The sequence below is a fragment of the Quercus robur genome, chromosome 4 (genome assembly GCF_932294415.1).
Source record: "Quercus robur chromosome 4, dhQueRobu3.1, whole genome shotgun sequence".
NCBI lineage: Eukaryota > Viridiplantae > Streptophyta > Magnoliopsida > Fagales > Fagaceae > Quercus > Quercus robur.
The window spans coordinates 60,748,928-60,772,987 of record NC_065537.1 but is presented as its reverse complement, the minus strand read 5'-3'; the positions used below and the strand labels follow the sequence as shown (position 1 = coordinate 60,772,987).

General features: G+C 33.9%; 2 protein-coding genes across 4 annotated transcripts in view; one reads left to right on the top strand and one right to left on the bottom strand.

The window, feature by feature from the left end:
* Positions 1 to 24,060, top strand: part of LOC126723207 (uncharacterized) — a 66,858-nt gene that overhangs the window by 3,198 nt on the left and 39,600 nt on the right. The window contains exons 6-12 of one of the 3 annotated variants that reach the window (XM_050426519.1): positions 707 to 757; positions 2,091 to 2,153; positions 2,921 to 2,986; positions 3,300 to 3,338; positions 3,668 to 3,790; positions 3,912 to 4,004; positions 4,642 to 4,797. In XM_050426519.1, coding sequence (XP_050282476.1) covers positions 707 to 757; positions 2,091 to 2,153; positions 2,921 to 2,986; positions 3,300 to 3,338; positions 3,668 to 3,790; positions 3,912 to 4,004; positions 4,642 to 4,797 — 591 coding nt within the window. Of the gene's footprint in view, positions 1 to 706; positions 758 to 2,090; positions 2,154 to 2,920; positions 2,987 to 3,299; positions 3,339 to 3,667; positions 3,791 to 3,911; positions 4,005 to 4,622; positions 5,182 to 24,060 lie in introns of those variants that run through there. The other 2 variants (XM_050426518.1, XM_050426520.1) reach the window with 2 other exon arrangements.
* LOC126723206 (peroxidase 9-like) lies at positions 10,128 to 12,404 on the bottom strand. The gene is made up of 4 exons (XM_050426517.1): positions 12,134 to 12,404; positions 11,599 to 11,790; positions 10,859 to 11,024; positions 10,128 to 10,754 (listed from the first exon to the last, which is right to left on the bottom strand). The coding sequence occupies exons 1-4, from the start codon at positions 12,389 to 12,391 to the stop codon at positions 10,342 to 10,344; spliced, it is 1,029 nt and encodes a 342-aa protein (XP_050282474.1). The 5' UTR covers positions 12,392 to 12,404; the 3' UTR covers positions 10,128 to 10,341.

Here is a 24,060-nt window from a genome sequence, read left to right as displayed (position 1 = left end):
TTTTGATTAATGTGGATTCTTTCATGGTATTCTCTTGTTATAGATTTTCATTAGTTTTCAGCAAACTTTTGTTTGATTTTTCTTTTTCTACATGTTTTTGTTTTGATATTCCCCAAGCTTTTCCTATATTTTTCCATGACTGGTTTTAGCGCTGCAATTTTTAAATACATGTCTATATTCCTATTGGAACATTTGGATTGACATATGTTGATGTGATTCATCATTCAATGTCAATGGAGAACCTGATGAGTTTTGGAGACAGCCAATTAATGGGTGAACTCTCTGAAAATAAAATTACAATTCAACATCTAGTGTCGATGTTGAATAGGTTGTAATACAAAAAGGGGATGCACAATGAGTGCCTAAAATAGTCCTTTCACCTATGAATCAGCAGTTCAAAGTAAATTATCTGCATAAATAGCATTATATTACATGAAGGAAAATTTAAATGAAAAGACAAATTTTCTCTTTTCAGTTCTAGATTCATGTGTGAAAAGGAAGTTGTCACTTATATAGGGGAGAAGTATGGAATGTACTGCATGTAAAATTGAGAAGGTTTTCAAGGATGTATAATGTTGTAATTAGATAGCATTACATTTATCTCGATTTTCTTATCTTTTTCTTTCCCAATATTTAGACTTCTCTGATTGTTTGTTTATGTTTTTACATATTAGTAACATATTACATGGTCATTTTTGTTACACAGGGTACTATGATTGGTCGAGGGGTAGTTGAATGGTGTGATGGGGCCCCTCCTGTAAGAACTAATCTGACAATAACTCTGATATTGCTTTTTTATGTTTTTCATTCCTGAATAGTGAACATATTGTTGAGGTACTCTTTCATCATCTTCAATACGATAATATTGATGTTTATCAAATGTCCACACATGCACAAAGGCCTTGTAAATGTATTGCTGAATTGGTATATCACATGCTATAGATGAAATGCCTTCTGGATGATAAAAGAACTTCATCTTAGCAAAGTTAATTTTTACTCCAGAAAATTGCTTAAAGGCAGATCCTTTCTTTCGATTGCCACGGTGTTGATACATTTCCCTGCTAATTAATACTTGGCTTCTCAAAGATACCTGATACTGAGAAGACATTAACTTCTGATATCAGTGAAATGAATGTAGAGTAACCATCTAGTTGAAAATTTTATTGGAGTCAAAATTCTCCTAGTAGCCTGAAAATCAGTCTAGGCACACAGCTTTGGTTATTGAACCTGGTCCAGGGGCCTTTGATCTATCCATTTCAAAGAGAATTCTTTATGCTTTCCTAAAAGACAATTTCTATTTGTATGTGCCAAATAGTTTTCAAGAAAGAGCTCATGAATCTAACATCCCTATTAGACACTTGTTTTGGGAATTCTATATAATTTGACAATATCATCAAAACAAAGCTTCACAAATTAGGTGGCAAGTAAGGTTTTAGAGCATAGGATAAAATGGGCCATCTTAGAGAAGCACAACACTACCATGAGGATTGAATCATGCTTTTGAAAGGTACAGAGAGACTGAGCACGAAAGCAATACTCACATCTTGCTACTCCCTTGTGTGTGCTTGGGGTTTCTTGGGTAATGCTGAAGAGTGAAGACAATGATTCGGATGTTGGAATGTTAGCAAGGAAAATTTTCATCGTCATAGGAACTTGAAGATTTGGAATGCTACTCCCTTTTGTGTGTTGTGGACCGTTTCGTGAGAGACGATGGTAGAAATTTTGATGGTGTTGAAAGGCCTATTTGTGTAATTAAGTAATTTTTTTCCAGTCTTGATATGAGTGGTTGACTGTTTTAGGCAGCATCTTTTCATCTTCTTTTTGTGACTTTTTAGGTCTTCCGTGCTTGGGATTTTAGTTCTTTAGGAGTAGGTCAATTCACATTTTGTTTATTGATCAACATCCTCTTTTCCATAACATTATTTTACTTATAAATCCTTTTTGATCATTCCCCCATCATCTTCATTATTGTTTCTTCTCCTCTGTTTCTCTTTTCCTTCTACTATCTTTCTCTTACATTGTGCTGATTTATAGTTCTCTCAAACTTGATTTGTATGTTACTTATGTTCCATCTCTTTTTCTATATACAGGTTAAGAATTTCATATCTTTAGCTGGTATTCATGCTGGAATTGCTTCAATTCCATTTTGTGGAGTATGTGCTTCTTTCACTTCATGATCTGTATATTCTTTTTGTAGTAGATTGGGACAACACTTCTAAATATTTCTTTTGCATTAACTATATGCATACATTTTGGTGTGAATAGACTTGAAAATTATAATCATGTTGGACAGAACAATCTTTACTTAGGGAGATGTAAAAGATGTATTACCTTCCTGGTATTTTACACCAATAAAATACTAAATTAACCCTTGGCATTGAAGGAAAATTTCAGTTGTACAAAACCTCCACACTCTTTGAAAGGTCAGATTATATTTTGGGGGGAAAACAAGTTGCACGGTATCTAGAAAAACTTACTATTGTTGACTAAAAAGATTAAAAATGCTGTTGCTGTTTTTTCAATGCTCTTTGTATCTATAAATCAATTGTGGATACTGATGATACAGATCATTATAGATCATTGATATCAATGAAAAACACAATGGCCAATTTTCAACAATATTTCTCTCTTCTTATTAATTGACTTTCATTCCTTTCCTATGATTTTTCAATTCTAGTTGGATTTTCTAAAACTTCTATATTGTATACCATATGTGAGAGATTGAGTGATCTGGATATTGAAATATATGACTAATCAATGTCCTTGGCAACAAAATTTGGACTTGTTACGGTAGAAAGGCGCTGAGGAATCATTACAATTAATAAACATGTTTTATGTAATTTCGTTTCCTACTTGAATGTGTTAATTAATCAATCTACGTATGAATTGTACTATAGCTTGATATGCCTTGTTTTTGCAGTCCGAGTGGTTTTGCGCTCTAGTGGACCTATTAATCGAGTTAGAAGTCTACAGTAACTATGTCCAGGTATGAACTTTTTTTAAAATAAAATTTATAATTTTGTATTGTGATTATTTTATTAAATGAGAAATGAAAAGCTATATATATTAAATGAAGACAAACGTATAATTCAATGTTCGAAACAGTGGCCTCTTTATAAATCATCTTCCTCTTGATTATTGTGACATTTATGGACTACTTAGATATGATTTGTTATCCATTTATAATTCAACTTCATCCTTATGGACTACTTTGATTGATTTGTTTTCCATTTTTTTCTTGTTATTTTATCTCTGATGACATTTACGATTTGAATTTCTAATCATTGGTGGGACTGCAGGAACATTTGGCTCCAAGTGGTTATGTGAAAATCCCAACTGTGAGTATAACTTCAGTTTACCTTAAAGCTCTTTTAAATTGCAGGTTATCTTGCAAATAGTTTGTCTTTTAATCTTCGCGATAAACCAAACCCTCAGTGAAAGTTGGTGACTAGCTTTTATTCTTGATTAAGATTAGCTTCCTACTTCTTAATATGGAATATGGGCCTGTGTTGTTTAGTCATTTTTTCTCTTGGGATGAAACCATTTGCTGATATGACTTTCAGCTATTTTAATTCTTTATATTTTCATTATTGCCACCTTCTCAATATTGCTTCAATGGAATTTTTTTATTCTAAGAGCTAAACAAGATTATTTTTTCTTTCTTCAGGACATTAGCGCCTATTTAAAAGGATGCAAGTTTCTTCCAAAGCTTAACAATGAAATCAACGCTACAAGAAATTCCACCTATAAGGAAAGATTTGCTAGCTTACAGAATTTGGTTCTTATTATGGTGAGTTGAAGAGTCATGAGCTGTATCTGTAATTTTTTCTAGTCCACTTAGATATGATGCAAGTTGCAATTGTTCACACATGTTTGGTGATGCTCTTCTCTTTCTTTGAATGCATTATCAGTTTGAGCAGGATACTGTTTTGGTTCCTAAGGAGACCTCCTGGTTCGGGTATTACCCAGATGGGGCCTTTGATCCTATTTTGCCTGCACAAGAGGTAATCCATCTTTCCATGTCATGATTTTACCTTCTTGAAGAAATATTTCTTCTCTATGCTTTGCTTCTGGGGAGGACTTTATTGGTCAAACATACTTCCCGGTCAACAAGTTTTTTTTAATTTATTATTATTATTATTTTTAATATAGAATAATAAAAAGAGAAGTGCTATTTCTAATTTAAACATACAACTGAAATTACTTTTTTACCAACTAATAACTATCAGTAACAAACTGCAACTTACGATTTGTTGTAAAAGTGTTGTGAAAATATTGTGGACAACATTTCTTTGATAAAAACGCTTATGCTTTTCAAACCAATATCAAGCAGAAGTCCATTTTCTCAATACAAAAGACACAATAACCAAGCCTTAATCCTTCTTTAAAAAAAATCCTAAAATTTGCAATTGGCTACGGATCCTCAACAAACTAGTTAGAATCAGTCAATCGCATATATTCTATTTCGCCATTTTATTCTATATGAAGTCTTCCTCTTTGCAAGAGTAACACACATGCAACCTTTACACAACTGAAGAATCTTCAAATTGTTCAAAAATAACTCATTAGTTTTTTTGTATCTCCACCATATATTAATTAATGATTGCTTTTAATTTTTTTAGCATATTTTATTCCCTGCAGACTCTCCTCTATACTGAAGACTGGATTGGTTTGAAAATCCTAGATGAAGCTGGTAAAGTTAAATTCATAAACGTTTCCGGGGGCCATTTGGAGATTTCTACAAGTGATATGAAAACGTATATAGTGCCTTACTTGGAGGATGAAACATCAAGACAGGTGGTGATAACAGAAACTTCACCATTTAACTGGCTCTCATCAATTTGGCATTTCTTTTTGGAACTGATTGGGTTCTCTAAGGATCAACCATTGCTGCGCATGGTGGATTAATTGAGTGCTGTCTTCACATGCGTATATCTATTATGAGTAAATTACACTTTTGACCATTTATGTTTGGGGGTTTTCATTTAGTCCCTCATGTTTGAACATTTTCATTTTGATAACATTTTTAAAGTAGTCCTTCGGTTTATCTCCGTTAGGGATGTGACTGTTATGTGACAAGTAAGTTTAAGGTGATGTAATTTTTCTATTTAAAACTATGTTTTGGATCTTGCTCAATCTATGTTAGCAATTAAAAAATAAAGAAAAAATTCAAATATGAAATTATGTTTTTTTTTTCCTCTTACCCAACTCCTTACGTTGTGATGCATGATGAGATTTTGGTGGCAGGGGGAGGGGGAGGGGGAGGGGGAGGGGGAGGGTTTTGATAGAGGTAGAATTTAGGCTCTGTTTGGTTGGGAGATAGAAAATATTTATGTTTTTACCATATGTGTTTGATAAAGAGGCCAGAAAAGTAGAAGGAAAGATAATTAATTTACCATTATGCCTTTAAAGATTTATGGCCTGAAGAGAAAAACTATTTGAACTCCATTTTCCTTCCACCCTATATTCTTCCCTTCCAAACATAAGAAAGTGACATTTTCTCTCTTCATTTTCCTCTCCTATTTTCCACCCTCCCTAAAACACCTCTAACCAGACACGATGTTAGGTCTCATACTAAATTTGATAGTGATTGCCTAGGAATGGTCATTTCATCAATTTTTAGCCAATGTCTAATTTAGGATGATCAGGGACTTGTTTGATAATGATCTGAGTTTAGGGTTGTGATGTGAGCCAGTTCAGGAGTTTGAGAAATGGGTAGCAAGTTCTTACTTTGCGTGTGGGTCTTGGGTGCTTTTTATGGGTAGCTAGTGGCTTGAGCTATTGATGGTTAATGAGGCTTTGATTTAAGAGTGAATGAGTCATGGGGATTTGATTCTAGATTTTCCCGTGGTAGCAGGGGCATGAGATTTTTTTTTTTTTTTTAAATCATTTGTTTAATTTGATTGGTTATGGATATTTGAGAATGATTATACAAAATCTATTTTGAAGTGGGTATTTGGTTGATTTGATAGTTTAGGTGAGTTGATGAAGGCTACAAAGTTGGGTTTCTAGGGTAGGGTGCTTGGCTTAAGTTCAATGCTTTAGAGCACTGGACCTATTGTGATAGGTATGTGTTATCATTACAATGGATCTTGTGCACTGGATCTCACTCTAATAGCTTCAAATAAATTAGACATATGTATTAAGATACGAAATGCTTCTTAAACTCAGGCTTTTCCTTTCAAGGGAATTTGTGGTTGGAGAGAGTGAGGAGGAGGGGGGTGGGGGGGATATAAATGGTTTGAGCAGCCGGCCTGTATATTTACTTAGATAAATAGGAAGATGAAATTGAAAATGATATCAAATGAAAGCGTCCCTGATCATATTGTGTCAAATTTGTAATTTAGTCTTCAAATTTTTTTTTGTCTTCAAGGGAAAAGGCTAGAGACAAAAAAAAAAAAAAAAAAATGATTGTAAAATGTTTCCAACACTTACTTAGTTGTTTTTTTTTTTTTTTTTTTCGAGAAACACTTACTAAGTTGTATCATAATTCATAATTGTTTGCTGGTATCATCATTCAATTGGACTTGTCACGTCCGTGACATGAAAGATTCTTCTCTAGACATTAAAATAAGTTCAAAAGGTGTACAGCTGACAATTCATGAAAATTTAAATTACATTTTTTTTAAAAAAATTAATTAATTAATTTTATTTTCCGAAGAACCAAACGGAAAATAACAATGTTACCAGAAAGAGAGAGCTGGTGGGAAAGCCAGAGCACGAGCTTCGACTTCATGAAATGTAGAGGATTCGGTGCGGCTTTTGAGTGAATCTGAGTGTTTGTAAATTTGTCTTTCTCTTCTTCTCCAAAACGATTGTTGTTGATAACAATGCTATTACTTGCAGTAGTAGAGCTGGTACTGTCGAACGAGGTTCTGGTGAAGAAAAGCATTGCGGTGAAGAGCGAAAGCAGAGCGAGAATCAGCAGCGGCCACCGCTTCTTCTGAATCGCCACCCACGCGCTCTGCTTCCCCATCTCTGGCTCTGACTCTGACTCTGACTCTGAATCGCCACCAGAGCTATCAATTGTACATTGCTTTTGCTTATAGATTGCTTGTATTGGGTCATCCAGTGTTGGTCTTGGTTTTCTTATTAGTTGTTGTACTGCTTTTGTCTTTCAATAATATCCATTTGATGCAAAAAAATCATTTTTTTTTTTTTTTTCACATCCCAAACATTGAAACCCGACTGAACGGAACCGAACCCAAATGCAATCGGTCGGTTCGGCATCCCTTCCTTAGAGCATCAGCATTGGGGCTTCTATATGCCAAATGTTAGGAACATTTGGCATTTAAGCCCCAAAACTACTCAACAATGGGAAGGCCATATGCCGTATGCCAATTCCAAATTTGGGATTTAGCTACAGTACCATCTCAAATGTAAGATGGTACTGTAGCTGAATGTTATAAATTTTTTTTTTTTTTTAATACTCTCATTTCTCTCTCCTCTCTCATTTATCCTGGTAAATTCCTCTCTCCTCTCTCATTTTTTCTGTTTCTTTTCTCTCTCTTTCTTCCTGCTCTCTCTTCTTCAACGGAATGGAGGCAACGGCGTGGAGGCTTGATCAGAAAAGCTGTGGTGGAGGCGTGGAGGTCGTGGGTTTCCGGCGTGAGGGTCGAATTTGGGTGGCGTTTGGGTGGTGTTTGGCGTTTGGCGTTTGGGTCGAAGATGATGATGATGATGACGGGTTTGGGATGAATCCAGACGGCGACGGGCGACCCTCTCTCTCTCGCCATCGCTGCCGGTGAGAACAGATGGGTTTGGGTTTGGGTTTTGCGAGAACAGATGGGTTTGATTTTTGATTTTGGATTTTGGATTTTGATTTTGATTTAGGATTTTGATTTAGGATTTTGATTTTGGTTTTGATTTTGATTTGGTTGGATTTGGCTGTGCTGTGTTGCCATTGGATTGTGTTTTTTTTTTTTTTTTTTTTTTTTTTTTTGGTTCAGCTACTGGGTTTGTGGTTATGGCTAGTGGGCCGACGGTGGAGGTGGTGGAAGTAGTTGTGGCTGGTGGGTCGACGGTGGGGTGGGTGTCTATGGCTCCGTCGGAATGGGTTTTGGGTCAGTGGGTGGCAGGGTGGGTTTGCTGCCTGGGTTTTTTTTTTTTTTTTTTTTTTTTTTGGGTGTTGACGGTAAATTATGGGTTGTTGTTGGTGGTGGCGGTGGCGGTGGCGGTGTCAGGTGTGTAGTGCGTCGGTGGTGGTGATTGTGGTTTTTTTGGGTCAGTGGGTGGCAGGGTGGGTTTACTGCCCAAGTTTTTTTTTTTTTTTTTTTGTTTTTTTTGTTTTTGGGTGTTGACGGTAAATTATGAGTTGATGCTGGTGGTGGCAGTGGCGGTGTCAGGTGTCTCATGAGTCGGTGGTGGTGATTGTGGTTGTTGAACAGAAATAAAGAGAGAGAAAGAATAAATAATGTGTTTTATTGTAAATGATGGTAATTGTGGGATATATTATTTTATTGTATAAAAATATTATTTTAATGAGTAGAATAGGAAAATAAAAGTTGGGATGTTGGGTATGTTGAAAAATGGTATGGTATAAGTAATAAAGTAGCTTTTTGGGATGGTAAAATAAGATAGGATTTGAGATCCGGATGTGGATGCTCTTACAAGTCAGTTTTGATGCTGAATATGTTAAAACCGAAATTCTTGGTTCAGTGCAAAAATTGCCTTCAAAACTGACCGACTTGAACCAATTACACCCCTAGTTTTGAGTATTCATTTTTAAAATAAGAAACTAATTTTTCTATTTTAAATGTTCATTTTTTAAAACATCATAAGTTAGATTATCTATTTTATACTACATTTTATTAAAATATAAAATTTTCTTGATTTTTTTTTTATTATTTATCTTTTTTCACATACAAGTACAACAATCACCATCTTTTCTCTTTCTTCATCCTTGTGATATGTAAAAAACTAATAAATGACTAAATGCAAAATGAATAGTATCATTATAAATTTACACAATTACTATAACAAACTTGTAAATTTACACAATTATACATTCACTTATGTGGGTCATTTTTAGAGAAAAATGTATAAATTTTACATATTCTTCTGTCATATACTCAATAATATGAGTGCTCTAATTTTTCTTTTTTACATTGATTCTATCAAAATTGTGGTACTACAAGGCTTCACATTAATTTTCATGATTTTCATTTAAAAAACTCCCCATAGTGCCATATTGGGTTCTCTGACTACCAACTATATGCAGGATTATGGTTTTTTTTTTTTTTTTTTTTTTTTTTTGTAAACATTTTGGCAATTTCATGTTTTGCTTGATTGGGACTTACTCATTTTGATGTTGTCATAAGGGATTCAAAATGGGTGCCTACAATGGTCTTTGATGTGAAGTATTCTTTTAGCGAGTAACTATACTCTTTTAGGGAGAAACTAATATCTTAAAAATCCAATTCTTGTATTGATTTTTATGTGATTTTTTTTTTTTTTTTTTTTGAGGAAGTATGTGAGTTGTTATTATTAGGCTAAATTACAAATTACACTCTATTATATTGTAAAATTTAATTTAGTCCACTAATTTTAATTTCATTCAATTCAATCTTCTAACTTTCAATTTTGTTCAATTCATTATCAATATTCCCATTAGGCTCCATAAGGAATTGGTCATTAAAGACCCTCAAAACGACATAGTATTGAACAAAGTTGAAAATTAACTGCATGAGAGGTGTATTAATCTTATGGGGAGTGTTAGTTGCTAAGATAAGAACACTAACTCTATTAGGAAAATTAGTTCTATATTGAAAAGAAAAGAAGCACGCAAGTGTCAGTCCCTATAAATAGAATGGTGGTGTAGCTTTGTTTAATATGTGAGAGCTCGAAGACCTTTGTCTAGTGAGAGAAATAAAGACTTCAGTTTTCTCTAGTGTGTTAGTGTGTGGATATTTCTAGGTGTATTTGTGAGTATAGTTGTAAATAGTAGATTTTGTTTAGCGTTGGCTGTCATAGAATTTGTCAAACCAGGTTAACTTTTATACGTTCTTGTGTTTGCCATTTTATGTTTGGCAGTTTGGCTATGCCTTTTCCATAGTTCATTTGGCTCATTTTGATAAGTACAAACTTTTTAAAATGTCATTTTTTTTCTTTTCTAGCAGAGTTGCATGTTTGCCCAATATATTTTTTAAACACTAGTTTAAGAAAAGAAGCTGACTCAAGAATTACATAAAGATAGAAAAGATTGACTAGAATAATAGCCAGCTTGGTGCTACAAAAAAGCTCTCACTTGCATTACAAGCATCACATAGCTTCACGCCTTCACCAGAACTAGATGACAATCAACAAAGCATAAAGCAATATATATCGTAGATAATTAGTTGCTCAATTAATTCGGCGACAGTTCTTCCTAACTTCACCATTAAAACCAGTGAGAGGGCTTATGTTTCCCATCTTAACCATAGATTTAGCAAACTGGATGAAGAATAGGCCCTCATCCTCAGCATAAATCTTAACCAATTGCATAGTTGTCCCAGCACTTCCTGTGAAAAGCACTTCATCTGAATTGAGCAGCCCTTTTCCCCACAGGATGTGCTTGAAATATGCGTTGTCGAATTTTGCAGGGGAGGCGAAGTCCAAGGGAGAGGTGTTATTGTCACCACCTGATCTAGGACAAACTGATTTCAAATTATAGTAGTAGCCCTTGTCAAGAGTCTGGTCAGGTTGGTTGTTTCCATTTTGGTTGTACAGTCTTTGCTTGAATGACACACACCTTGCCAAACCAATTGTATGCCCCCCTGCAATGTGATAATGAGTAATAGTTAAATGATTAAGTTTTCAAAAAAATTGATAATTTATCATGGTCGACATTAGTGTGTTACATCTAAAAAGCCAAATTTACCTGAGAGTGCAACGAGATCAACTTCATCAAGTCCTTGACGGTTGAACGATGTTACAAGGTTTTGGAGGGTAGAGTTTGGTGGGGGAATATTAGTGTTTGAGGCATTTAAGCTTGCTGTCTTTGAGTCCCTTCTTCCCAATGGGACCTCCCAATACGGTCCACCGCTCTGTTTTAACACACCCAACAAACTTAGCAAACTGGTTGGTAAGAAATCCTTAAAGAGTACCAATTTAGAAGGCCATTAGAAATTCTTCTAGTAAAGATAAACCTTTTTCTCCTATCAAGGTCCTTTTGAAGGACATATTTAAACAATTATGCAATGTCATTATCATTTTCCATGAACTTCTAGTTTCCACTTTCAAGGAACTTATGTCATAGAGTACAGTTATAACCCAAAAAAAAAAATAAGGGCCCGTTTGGTATGTGTGTTTAAACAATAATTTTCAGTTTTTTTGGAAATATGTGTGGGTGAAAAAGTGTGTGGAAATATATGTAATGTTGTTTAAAAACTGAAAATATGTGATTAAGTTGATGTATCAAACAGTCCCTCAGACTTTAAAAAACTATACATAAATAAGTTAAATAAACTAGAAAAGAAAATGTTGAAATACTATAGTTTTCCTACAAAGCTTTATAAATTGATGAGTCTATGAATATGACTAGTGTCACGTTAACAAAATTAATAAAAAATAAAACAAAAAGGCAAACAAAGTAGGGACTAAGTTTGAGCTTTGGCTTACTAATACAATGGAGCCATGAGCAACAAGGGTGAGAATGTCTGCACAAGAGACAGTTTGAGGACATGCTTCTTCCAACTTGGCCTTGATCTCATCAATCACTTCAAAACCTCTAAGAGAATTTTTATTTGGCCCAGAATTCTTTTCATTGACTATTGTGGCACTATCATCTAGTAATACTGAGGCGTCACAACCCTGTAACATTAGAAAGTTGGACCATTTTATGAAAGTGACAAGAAGTAGCACAAAGGATTCTAACTTTTAAATGACTTGTTATACATTTAACAAAAAATGAAGAGAGAGAGAGAGAAACTTTTATTCTTCTATATTTTATTAATAACTCTAATTACAGAAAAAAAAAATTTTCCTTAATATATTTTCATTGCACACGATAAAATAATGTGAGTGGTATGACAATATGAAAACAAGCACTAGTTACAATTTAAGACCTCAAAAAAAAAAAATGTAAAAGAAATTGTGAAAATGTTTTGTATTTTATATGTTTGCGCTTTTGGAGCCAATGGAATAATTCTAAAACCTGGACAAAGCAGTCATGGAAGTGGACCCTAAGCAAAGAAGCAGCTATCCTTGGCTCATTGGCAATGGCTCTCTCCAACACAGACATGACAATGTCATTGGCTTGGGGACAAGAGAACTGATAAAATTCAGGGAAAAGGCTAAAAGACCTTCCACCATGACCACCCCAGCCAATATTGGAGCCAGGGTTAGCTGAGGAGAGTGTGGCCGAGAGGGAAGCTATTACTATAAGACCAAGAGTAACTTTGAAGAGCTCCATTGATGATTCAAATTATTGCTGCACGTTTTACAAATTGCCTAGCCTTTGCATAATATATATAGAGCTCAAGACAATCAAATCAAAATACTCTTACCTAATATGGATGCCGAGGGATTACTAGGTCTAGTTGTAAACCTGTTTTTGGGGCACAAGAGTTATGTCACTCGTGCGCGTCTGTGAGAGAGGACGGATTTGGTTTTGACTCTGATCTCACAAGGACAAATTTGGATGGATCTGACTTCTACATTATTGTTCCCCTCGTGGAAACTTTCATCAACCTTTTCTAGCTTTAAATGGATATTAAACACCATATTTAAGTTATTTACTTGAATTGATATTCCTCTCTTTTTTGGGATAACCGAACGAGTACTAGTTGACAAAAAAAAGAAGTAAATAATTAGACAGCTGAACAAATGACCTTAACACATTTAAACCCAGAATAATTCAAGACAATACTTAGCTCTAATTGGAATTCTTCCAACCAACAGTCAAGAATGGTTTAACCTTTTGTTTGGTTATCTGTATCTTGCCAACGCTGCTTTTCTGGGGAGAAATATAATTCAAAAATATGCTACATTAATTTCAAACTCATTTTCCAAATGAACTGCATTAACAGGAAAAACTGGAACTATGCTAGTTTTGTTTCTTACACTTCCAAAAAAAAAAACAAAAGCTGGCAACTCTACATACAGATCTTTTCTTTCTTAAATTCAATAGCCCTTCATTCCATTTCAGCTTAGTAAAATTGGAAAAGAAAAAAGAAGCATAAAAATGAACATAGTGGCGTGGCTCGTTAAGACTTAAAATTGTTTTGTTTTACGTATGTAATATCACTGCAAATTGTGAATTCTCTTAATTAATGATTAGCATGTTTGTTTTGTTTCCTATATCACTTCAGTGCTCTCTCTCTCACTCTCTCTCTGTTTGATTAGGAGCCTTATTAAGTTAAAAGGCATTTAAAAAGTGATTAATATCAAGATTATATATATATATATATGCGGACATGCAAAAAAAATCTCCTGAACTTGTTTCCTTTACATTTTGATGAATACTTTAATATGATATGATTGTATTTGGGATTCTTTCTTTCCGCCCTTCAAATTTTTGTGATATGGTTTATACCCATCCCATGCTAAATTGGACTTTTGCGTAACTGAATTAGTCAATGAGGATAGTTATTTCTTGTCCACTGTTGGTTTGCTTATTGATGATAATCGTTTTGATGCAATTTTTTTTAATTAATTACGTCACTCTCATGTAAAAAGAGAGGTAATAAAGTTATTCATTCTTTAGCTTGATATGTTTTAGGGATTTCGGATTTTGTTATGTGAATGAAAGATGTTCCACCACCTTTATTTTCTATTGTTCAAACTGATATTGTTGGTTTTCATTAATAAAAAGTTTATGTTTGTCCCTCAAAAAAAAAAAAAGGTTGGCTAAATAAAGTTAACCGAGTCTAACTCTAAATATCCCAACGTCTTGAACTATCCTAACCCATCCAAACAAAAGTTAGAAGCTTGGTCGGAAAAAAAATTAAAGTGGTACTACTATAAAGCTCTCGCTTACATTACAAACAATAAACAAACATCACATAGCTTCACCAGAATTAGATGTCAATCAACACAACATAAAAGCATTTAAATCAAACAGTTTTAACTGTTTAAGTAGATGGATTTGGTTTTGACTCTGGTATTAGCTGCTCACAAGGACAAATTTGGATGGATCTGCCTTCAACATTATTGTGCCCCTCGTGGAAACTTTCATCAACCTTTTATAGCTTTAAATGGATACTGAACACCATATTAGGTAGGGGCAGGGGCAGGGGCAGGGGCGGCTCTTAAAAAAAAAAAAAAAAAAAATATATATATATATATATATATATATATATATTTTAAGAGCCGCCCCTGCCCCTGCCCCTACCTAATATATATATATATATATATATATATATATATTTATAATATTTTTTTTTGTTAGTTTAATATTTTAATTTATTCTTAAATATATTTTTGCATACCCTAACTTAAATCTTATATACCCTTACTACAATTATTTCCAACTCTAAGAGTACGAGTAAGTGTTTGTGAATTGTAAGTGTCACTCTTTATTATGAATTTATATTATATGTGTATGAGTGTGTCTAATATTAATTGTGTGCATTAATTTTTGTTATAATGTTATTTGTGTGAATAATGATGTGTGTGGATATTTGTGTGTACAGTATAAATATAATATAACTTTATATAATTTAATAATTAGGAAATAGAGAGTGTTTATTACATGTATGTGTATTATCATGTTATAATAACTTTTTGTTATAAAGTCAGAAAAATTCAAGAAGAAAAATTGTAAAGTTAGTGATTGTTCAAGCATTTAATTGGTTAAGTAGACACGTAGTATATTATTTTATGTATGAATGAGTGTGATTGTGTACGTCAATAATTAATACAGAGCTAATGAGTTAAGTTTATTAATTTAGTTTAAAATATTTTTATTAAAACAATGACGAATTAATAGATAATAACAACTGTATAAAAATAAAAATGTTAGACAAACTTAATAAAATAAAATGGTCATAGCTAATAGGCAAAGAATGTATTAACCCTTTTGGTAAATTAATCAATTAATTAGCAAAGTGAATTAATTAGATTCAATTACATGCAATAAGCGTGGTTAGGGGTGTTCACCAAATCGCATAAACCGCACAAACCGCAAAAACGCACCAAAACCGCCCGCAAAATAGCATAACTGCACCGCACTGCACCACACCGTATGGTGCAATACGGTTTGCGGTTTTATAATAAGAAAACCACACAAACCGCACCACACTGCACCTTCTCTATATATTAATATTTTTAAATATTTTTAATATTAAATATATTAGGCGAAAAGCACATTTTAGTCCCTACATTTTCAGGCGATTCCCATTTTAGTCCCTACATTTTATTTTTACTGTTTTTAGTTCCTATCCTGAAAAACGCTTCTCATTTTGGTCCCTACCGTTACTCATTTAACAGAAATATCCTACGTGGCAAACGGTCCAACAGTAAATGCTGACGTGTCTATTAAAATAATATTAAAAAAATATTTGCATTTTTAAAAATGCCACATCAACAATTTAATTTTTGAAAAAAGCCACATCAGATAAAAATAATATAAAAATTTCTAACCTAATTATTTTTTAAAAAAAGAAAAGAAATTAGTTAAATTAATTTTTTTTCCTTTTTTTTGGAAGAACGTGTTCTTCATTTTTCTTCCCCAACTAAGCTTGCCCAGAAAATTAAAAACATTAGAAAAGAAAAATAGAGCAATCAGAGATGGGTTAAGGTCGATCTCATAGTCGATGACGGTGGTGACGCGACTCTGCTCATCCAGGAGGGCGTTAAGGCCGAGGAGTTGTTTGAGAAGAACTGGACTCTTCCAGACCCAGCTTCCACCGACAATGCCGAGTTCCAGATTGTGCTGACCATTATCAGAGATGGGTTGAAGACAGATCCCAAGAGGTACCACAAGATGAAGCAAAGATTGGTTGGTGTGTCTGAAGAGACAACCACTAGAGTTAAGAGGCTTTACCAGAGATGGGTTAAGGCCGATCTCATAGTCGATGACGGTGGTGACGCGACTCTGCTCATCCAGGAGGGCGTTAAGGCCGAGGAGTTGTTTGAGAAGAACTGGACTCTTCTAGACCCAGCTTCCACCGACAATGCCGAGTTCCAGATTGTGCTGACCATTATCAGAGATGGGTTGAAGACAGATCCCAAGAGGTACCACAAGATGAAGCAAAGATTGGTTGGTGTGTCTGAAGAGACAACCACTAGAGTTAAGAGGCTTTACCAGATGCAGGCCAATGGTACCCTCTTGTTCCCTGCTATTAACGTCAACGACTTCGTCACCAAGAGCAAGGTAATAACTAAAAACATTGTCTTTTGACATTTTCGTTTAGATCGGTATTTGTCTTTTTTAGATTAGATTTTGATTTGATTTAAGTTCTAGAACTAGTTTATCTTTTGGGTTTTGCATCAGATCTTATATGGAAATGCTCTGTGTTCTATTCGTGCTTACTCTTTTGCTATTTTGATAACTTGACTGAAAAGAGAACACCAGAAATGATTGTTAAAATTTGAATCTTTGCTCTATTTTTATTTGGTCTCCAAGAATGGTGTAGTCTAAAAATAAATTTTTAATGCAATACAAATGAAGAAAATGCAATACATTAGACTCCTTAATTACATTGGCTAAGAAAATGCAAGAAAAGAAAAGTAAATTTTTAATTTTTAATTTTCTTGGCAAGCTTAGTTGGGGAAGAAAAATGAAGAACACGTTCTTCATGTTCTTCCAAAAAAAAAGGAAAAAAAATTAATTTAACTAATTTCCTTTCCTTTTTAAAAAAAAAAAATAATTAGGTTAGAAATTTTTATATTATTTTTATCTGATGTGGCTTTTTTAAAAAATTAAATTGCTGATGTGGCATTTTTAAAAATGCAAATATTTTTTTAATATTATTTTAATAGACATGTCAGCATTTACTATTGGACCGTTTGCCACATAGGATATTTCTGTTAAATGAGTAATGGCAGGGACCAAAATGGGAAGCGTTTTTCAGGATAGGGACTAAAAGCGGTAAAAATAAAATGTAGGGACTAAAATGGGAATCACTTGAAAATGTAAGGACTAAAATGTGCTTTTCGCCAATATATTATTAATAGTTTAATAACCTTAGTTTCAAAAAAAAAAAAGTTTGATAACCCTAGCAAGTGTTGATTAAGAAAGCCAGCCCAAAATAAAGAAAAACTAGCTCAATAGTTTAAAACTTGGACCAAAATAAAGGGAAAAATTAGTTTTGGACTGGGTAGAAAAAGCCTAAAATTTGAAATATATACCAATTTCAAATCATTCAAACCGCATTTTATACACCGCACCACATATGTGACTACAAAAATGAGGTGCGGTGCGGTTATGATTTTGGCTAAACTTTAAACCGCACCACATCACACCGCACCACACATGTGACCGTAAAAATAAGGTGCGGTGCAGTTATGATTTTAGCTAAACCGCACTGCAAAGTGCGATGCTAAAAATGACCCAAAACCACATCCCACCGTACTGCACTGCGAACACCCCTAAGCATGGTAGCACAAACAAATCACTAACTAAGTTAAATGCAGCAGAAAATAAATTTGACACAGGTGATTTGTTACGAATGAGGAAAAACATCAAGGCAAAACCCTACCAGGTGATTTTAAGGTCATCACTGCCGAGAATCCACTATTATCAAAACAAGCGGTTAAAAGTAAAATGAATCCCAATACCTAATACCAACCTATAGTTGAACTCTTACCCCAATATCCAATTGGACTTGTAATGTAGTGACAATCTTTTCTTTCAATGCACAGCTTCCAATACGTGACTAACAATCAATGCATGGATCCAAGTACGTGACTAACACACCAACTTGAGGAAGTTGTTGGCTGCAAAGTTCTTCAATTCATCCAAATGATGAAGATCAAGAAGTTCCTTGATTACAAAATCTTCGACACAAAGAAGCAGTAGCTTCTACAAAGAATATGATGAACTAGGGCAAATTGTCTCCGGTCACAATATGTATGAGTAATCACTTTGCATCAAGTTAATCTTTATATATGTCTAGGATTGTGAGAAAAGAAACCCTACACTAATAACTTAGATATGCGTGAAAAACAGATCTGGAAATCTAAATTTCATAATTCTTGATAGATACTGTTTCTGTCATGCAACTGTTGAGATTCCTTATTAAACCTTGATAGATATTATCTGTTGAGCTTTAATGAACGACACTTCTTCACTTGTTTCTTGGACAGATTTGCATGGCTTCAATACTAGGCTTGAACTCTTGTTCCTTGAAGTATTAAACTCATCATAAATCTATTCAATTACAAGTAAAGTGTGTTTTGTCAAAGGATTAGCCAATTTACAATAACATATGTTCTAACAAGTTCCACACATGTCCTAACAATCTTCCCCTTTGGGAATCCATGATAAAACCACAACAAAAAAATGAAATATGAAAGAAGTCATAAATCACTAAACTCATAATCACTTGTTGAATACAATAAAATCTAATCCTAACACAAACTCTTGAAAAACTTAGCAAGAAGAGAGTTCATGGCATGATAGATTTTGACAACTTGTCTTTCTGAAATACTTTAAACAAAACTTATCAAGGCATCTTAGTGTGAAACAAAAATAAAAGATTACATACATTAATAGAAACATGTGAATAAAGAGAGTAAAGAAACAATACATGGAAAGATAAGTGAAATGATAACAACATCATCATATATATAAAAGATAAATAAGTACAGTGTTTGTTATCACTAAATGGTCACAAGATCGATGTACAAAATAATAATGTAACTACAAAGAAAGAAAAGAAAAGTATATAAATCCTCACTACATCCCTCATAAACAAAGACACTCCCCCTATCAAAAATGTTCTATGCTAACTCTCCCCCAAAATACATGACTACTCTCAATCCAAAACTACTCCCCCTTTTTGTCACAAATGACAAAGGGTAAGTCATTAAGAAGCAGTCATCTCCTCATCATCGGAAGAGCTAGCATCCTCATCCTCCTCATCATCATCATCATCAGCATCCTCGTCCTCAGAAGCTTGTGGAGAATGGGAAGGAGATGGAGATATGGCGAAGCCACCCATGTAAGCCTGTCATTGTGCAATACAACTGACCAGGTGTTTACCTAATACAACTCAATAGCGAGTGTATCAAGGCGAGCATTCGTGCGCTCAAGCTGCTCCATGACGGCCTCAACCGTTATGATACACTCTCTTTTTATTAAAAATTTTTTAATTTAAGTTTCTTAATGACCCCCCAAAACAAAATTTCTGAAGTAACCACTGGATAAGAGTGGCAATTCGTGTTTGCGTGTTGGATTTGTGTCGTGTTAACTCATGAATATTTGACTATATGGATTAACCCTAACCTGACGTGCTTATTAAACAGGTCAGGATTCCTCAACCCTAACATAACCTATTTATTAAATGGGTCAATCATGTCAACTAGTTTATCAGATTTTATAAAAAAAAAATTTAAAAAAAAAAGAAAACCTAATTTTAGTATTAACCAAATTGATATAAATTATGAAAAACTAAACAAATAAATATTTTTAACATAAAATTCAAAACTAACGAGTATCACAAATAATCATTTAAAATTAAAGTATATATCAATATCACAAATAATTAATCATAATATGTCAAAGATATTAGAAAATAAACCACAACAACTAATAAGTTTATATACCTAGGGTTTGAAAGGTATATTGATAAAATGTCATTTAATTAAACAAGTCAAATGAGTTTCATGTGATGGACACTAATCCAACATGTTTATTAAACGAGTCAGTTGTGTCAACCCGAATATGACACAAACTCTTTAAGTCTCAACTCGTAGCCTACTAATTTAATATCGTGTTGTGTCTGATTTGCAGGTTGTTTCCAATTTTGCCACCCCTAGTATTAGATTATTTACTTGAACTGATACTCCTCTCTTTTTTGGGGATAAACAAATGAGTTCTAGTTGACAAAAAAGAAGTAAATACTTAGACAGCTGTACATATGAACTTAACAGTTAAGAGCATTAGCATTGATATAGCTAAAATTTTTAGCTTTTAGCATATCAAAAACTCACTTCATCTATTTTAACACACCATTTTTTAATACACTCAATATCAATGGTTCTATTTCTTTACCATTTCAATTAAAATAATATAAAGAACTCATTAAAATAAATAAATAAAATCCATCGCAAAAACTTTAGGAACCAGCCACAACCACCACTCCACTGGCCACAACCACAACCACCACTGTGGCAACCACAGCTCACGGCAAAAACAAAAAACAAAAAACAAAACAAAACCCATCATCACATTCATCACTAGCCACCATCACCACCAACCACAACCTACCATCTCAATCACAACCCACTACCACAACCAAACCCACGAAACCCATAGCCAAAATCAACGAAACCCACCACCATAGCCAAAATCTACTAACACCACCACCAACATAACCACACCACCATTGACCACTGATCCCAGCCACCACCATCCACATCCACAGCTAGCAACTTGATTTCAGCCACTACCCGACCCACCACCACAAACCCACCAGCCCAAATGAGGATCTCAACGAACCCAAAGCAAGATAGAGAGAAGAAAGGAGAGGAAGGCCCTGGAGAGAGAGATAAAATAAAAATAAAATAAAAATTAAAAAAAAAGGGAGAGAGAAAGTGTGTGAAAAAAGAGAGGAAATGGTTTTTTAATGAAAGGAGAGAGACAAAGAATAAACAAATGTTTTTTGGATTTTACTAATGTGTGCCCTAATTGGCACACATTAATTTCTATTTTTAGAAAAAAATTTCTTGAGAATTGAAAAAGTAATGACAGCTTTTTCAATTCCCGAGAAAATATTTCCAAAAATAGAAAACTTAATGTATGCCCTAAGAGCACACATTAACCAAATCTATGTTTTTTTGTTTTTGTTTTTGTTTTTGTTTTTTTTTGTTTTTTGTTTTTTGTTTTTTTTTTTTTATTTTTTTTTTTATTATTATTTTTTTTTATCTCTTGCCACAGTAAACAGCCACAGATGACATTTTACAATCGCAAGTTTGTTAAAAATTTTAACTATAGCGCCATTGAGGTAGCTTAGTGTTTGATGTTTATGGTACTAAAATTAGCAATTTGGCAATATAACTCCATCAATGCTAATGCTCTTTAACACATTTAAACCCAGAATAATTCGAGACAATACTTTAGCTCTAATTGGAATTCATCCAATCAAGAATGGTTTAACCTTTTGCTAGATGACCTTTTGTTTGGTTATTTGTATCTTGCCAATGCTACTTTTTTGGGGAGAAAAATAATTCAAAAATATGCTACATTTCACTCATTTTCCAAATAAACTCCATTAACAGGAAAAACTGGAACTGTACTATTTTTGTTTCTTACACTTTCAAAAGAAAACAATGAGTCACCATGACTGCTTCTCCGGCTCTCACATGGTGTCCAAATCCTTCTCAACCATTGACATGTCAACATTATTTTGTTTACTAAATCTAAACCTCTATAGCCTCCTCTACAAGTTGGACAATGATAAATGGCCTCCACAATCATATACCCCCCCTGTTTTCTTCCATCAGCAAAGAATAGTAAACTGTAACATTATGAAGGGGCATAACAATGAAAACTAACGGGGCCTAGCATTCAGTTAACTCATTTTAAAAAACAAAAGCAGTGTGCAACAGATGCACATGAACTGGAGCAATCAATTATGAAATTTGAATAAACAGGATCAGAGGCCAAATAACAGAAGAGGATAATAAATTGTCAATAAGAAAATGGTAGCAAAGATGTTAGCTAAGTTGATAAATATTGGAGTGACGTTCATGAACGTCACTCCAATATTTATCAAACTTAGCTAACATCTTTGCTGTCATTTCTTAACCAACTCATCTTCACTTGAAAGCCACTGATTTAATTCCAACTTCAACCATAAGACTAAAGGAAAATAATGATTAGTTGTAGGGTAGGCAGTACCAAAAAGCAACTCAGTAACTTTATGAAAGTAACCCAACTTCTCACAAACAATTTGTGCTACCTCCCAATCCCTATTAGTTGGAGCATACTGATACTGAGGCTCACAACATAGTAAACGTGGAAAAACATCTTTAGAAATCAAGGCAGTTGAAAGCATCAAATATGTAGAGTTCCAACAAGTCCTACAATCAAGTACTAATTCCTTTGTACTTGCAATATGTGATTGGCGAGATATTTTTTCAAAAATTTCTGTTCTTTTTGGTGATTGTGTCCAAAAATATGCATTACTTCGAACCTTCTCAATACCATCGCCAATTACATTTAAACCCTCTTGAACAACCAAATTCAGAATATGTGTTGCACAATGCACATGCAACAATTTTCCACCTAAAATAAGTGAACTAGCTTGAAGCTTATCCGAAACAAGTTTCATCATGCCATCATTGTTGCTAGCATTATCTACAGTTATGGAAAATAACTTCAAATCAATGTTCCAATCAGAAAGACACTCCAAAAGGATTTTAGAAAGAGAATACTTATCATGTGGAGATGGCATACGAATAAACCTAAAAAAAATAAACATAAATATGATTAACTAAAGAAAGCATAAAGTTAATAAGCTTGCCTAAGAATCTAAAAACTAGTACAACAAAATGACTCAAAGAAAAAAAAAATTCCTTATAACTCGGCTTTCCAAAGTCCAAGAGTCACTTATATAATGCGCTGTGATTACCATGAATGACCTCTTACTGTTGTTTGCAGTCCACAAGTCCGTTGTGATTGCAACTTTACTTGCGTTCTTGTCAATTTCTACCATAGTCTTCTGCTTCTTTTCATTATATATTTTTTTGATATCTCACTTCAATGTGTTTCTTCCTACTATCTTAAAATTTGACTGAAGACCACCAACAAAATCCCGAAACCCAACATGATCAACAATTGCAAGAGGGTACTCATGCAAAATGACCATTCGCGCAAGGTCCCTCCTCGAAGCCTTCTGATCCTCTTCATTAAAAACACTAGGGCTTGAGATCCCTTTACTTCTTGCCTTATTGTGTTGTTTGACAAGAACTTGCTTCCTAATATCTGTTCCTTCCCTCGGAGGACTTGCTTCCTTCGGAGCACTTGGACAACTTTTTGCTACGTGCAGTTTTAAATGAGTCGTCCCTGATGTACTTGCTCCAGCCATTAGTCTTCCACAGTAGTTGCATTGGGCCTTAACTTTCCCATCAATATTCTTCTTCTTAAAATGATTCCATATGTCTGAAGTTTTTCTTCTTTTAGTGCCTTGTTGTTGTGGATTCTCAACCGGAATGGACTCAACTTCCTCTCCAAACAACGATTGTGATTCTGATGTTGTGCTAGTTGGGGGCCTTGGGGCTGGGGCTGAGGCAGAGGATGTGGTAGACATGTAGGCAACTACAAAGAGAGAGAGAAAGATTAGTTAAATATACATAGGTCCTTCAATCATTTCATTGTTAAATATACTATGAATGTAAGGTTAATTTGTGGTTTATCAAAAGCAACACAAAAACTGCACAATAGCATTAAAGTGGTCCAATTTGATTTCTTTTCAAATGTGTACAGAGTACAGACTATTAGTGTTTAAAGAAAGGTTCAGCCATTAAACAAGAAATTGAGAACACCTTAATGCAATCAAAAACCAAGTCTTACATGCTCCGTTTGTGAAAAAACTTGGACAGATTCACTCCTCTCTATAAATAGACATATCCCCATATAGAATCAAACACCTTAATGCAATCAAAAACCAAATCTAACACATACCTAGTTGATAAAATTCAATCAAAAACCAAATTTGACACATATCCAGCTGAATTCAAACTCTAAAATCAAAATCTAACACACACCCAGATGATAAATTCAACAAGACAACACAAGTAAACAACATGCAAAGAACAAAAAACTCACCAGTTGACAAATTCAATCTAGAAAAGGAAACAAAAGCTAATTATCAATAGAATCCTCCCAAAATGTCAAACCCAAATACCCATAGAAAATAATTTTCTTTTGAAGCCAAACTTGCAAAAGAGGGAAAATGAATGAGTCATTTACCT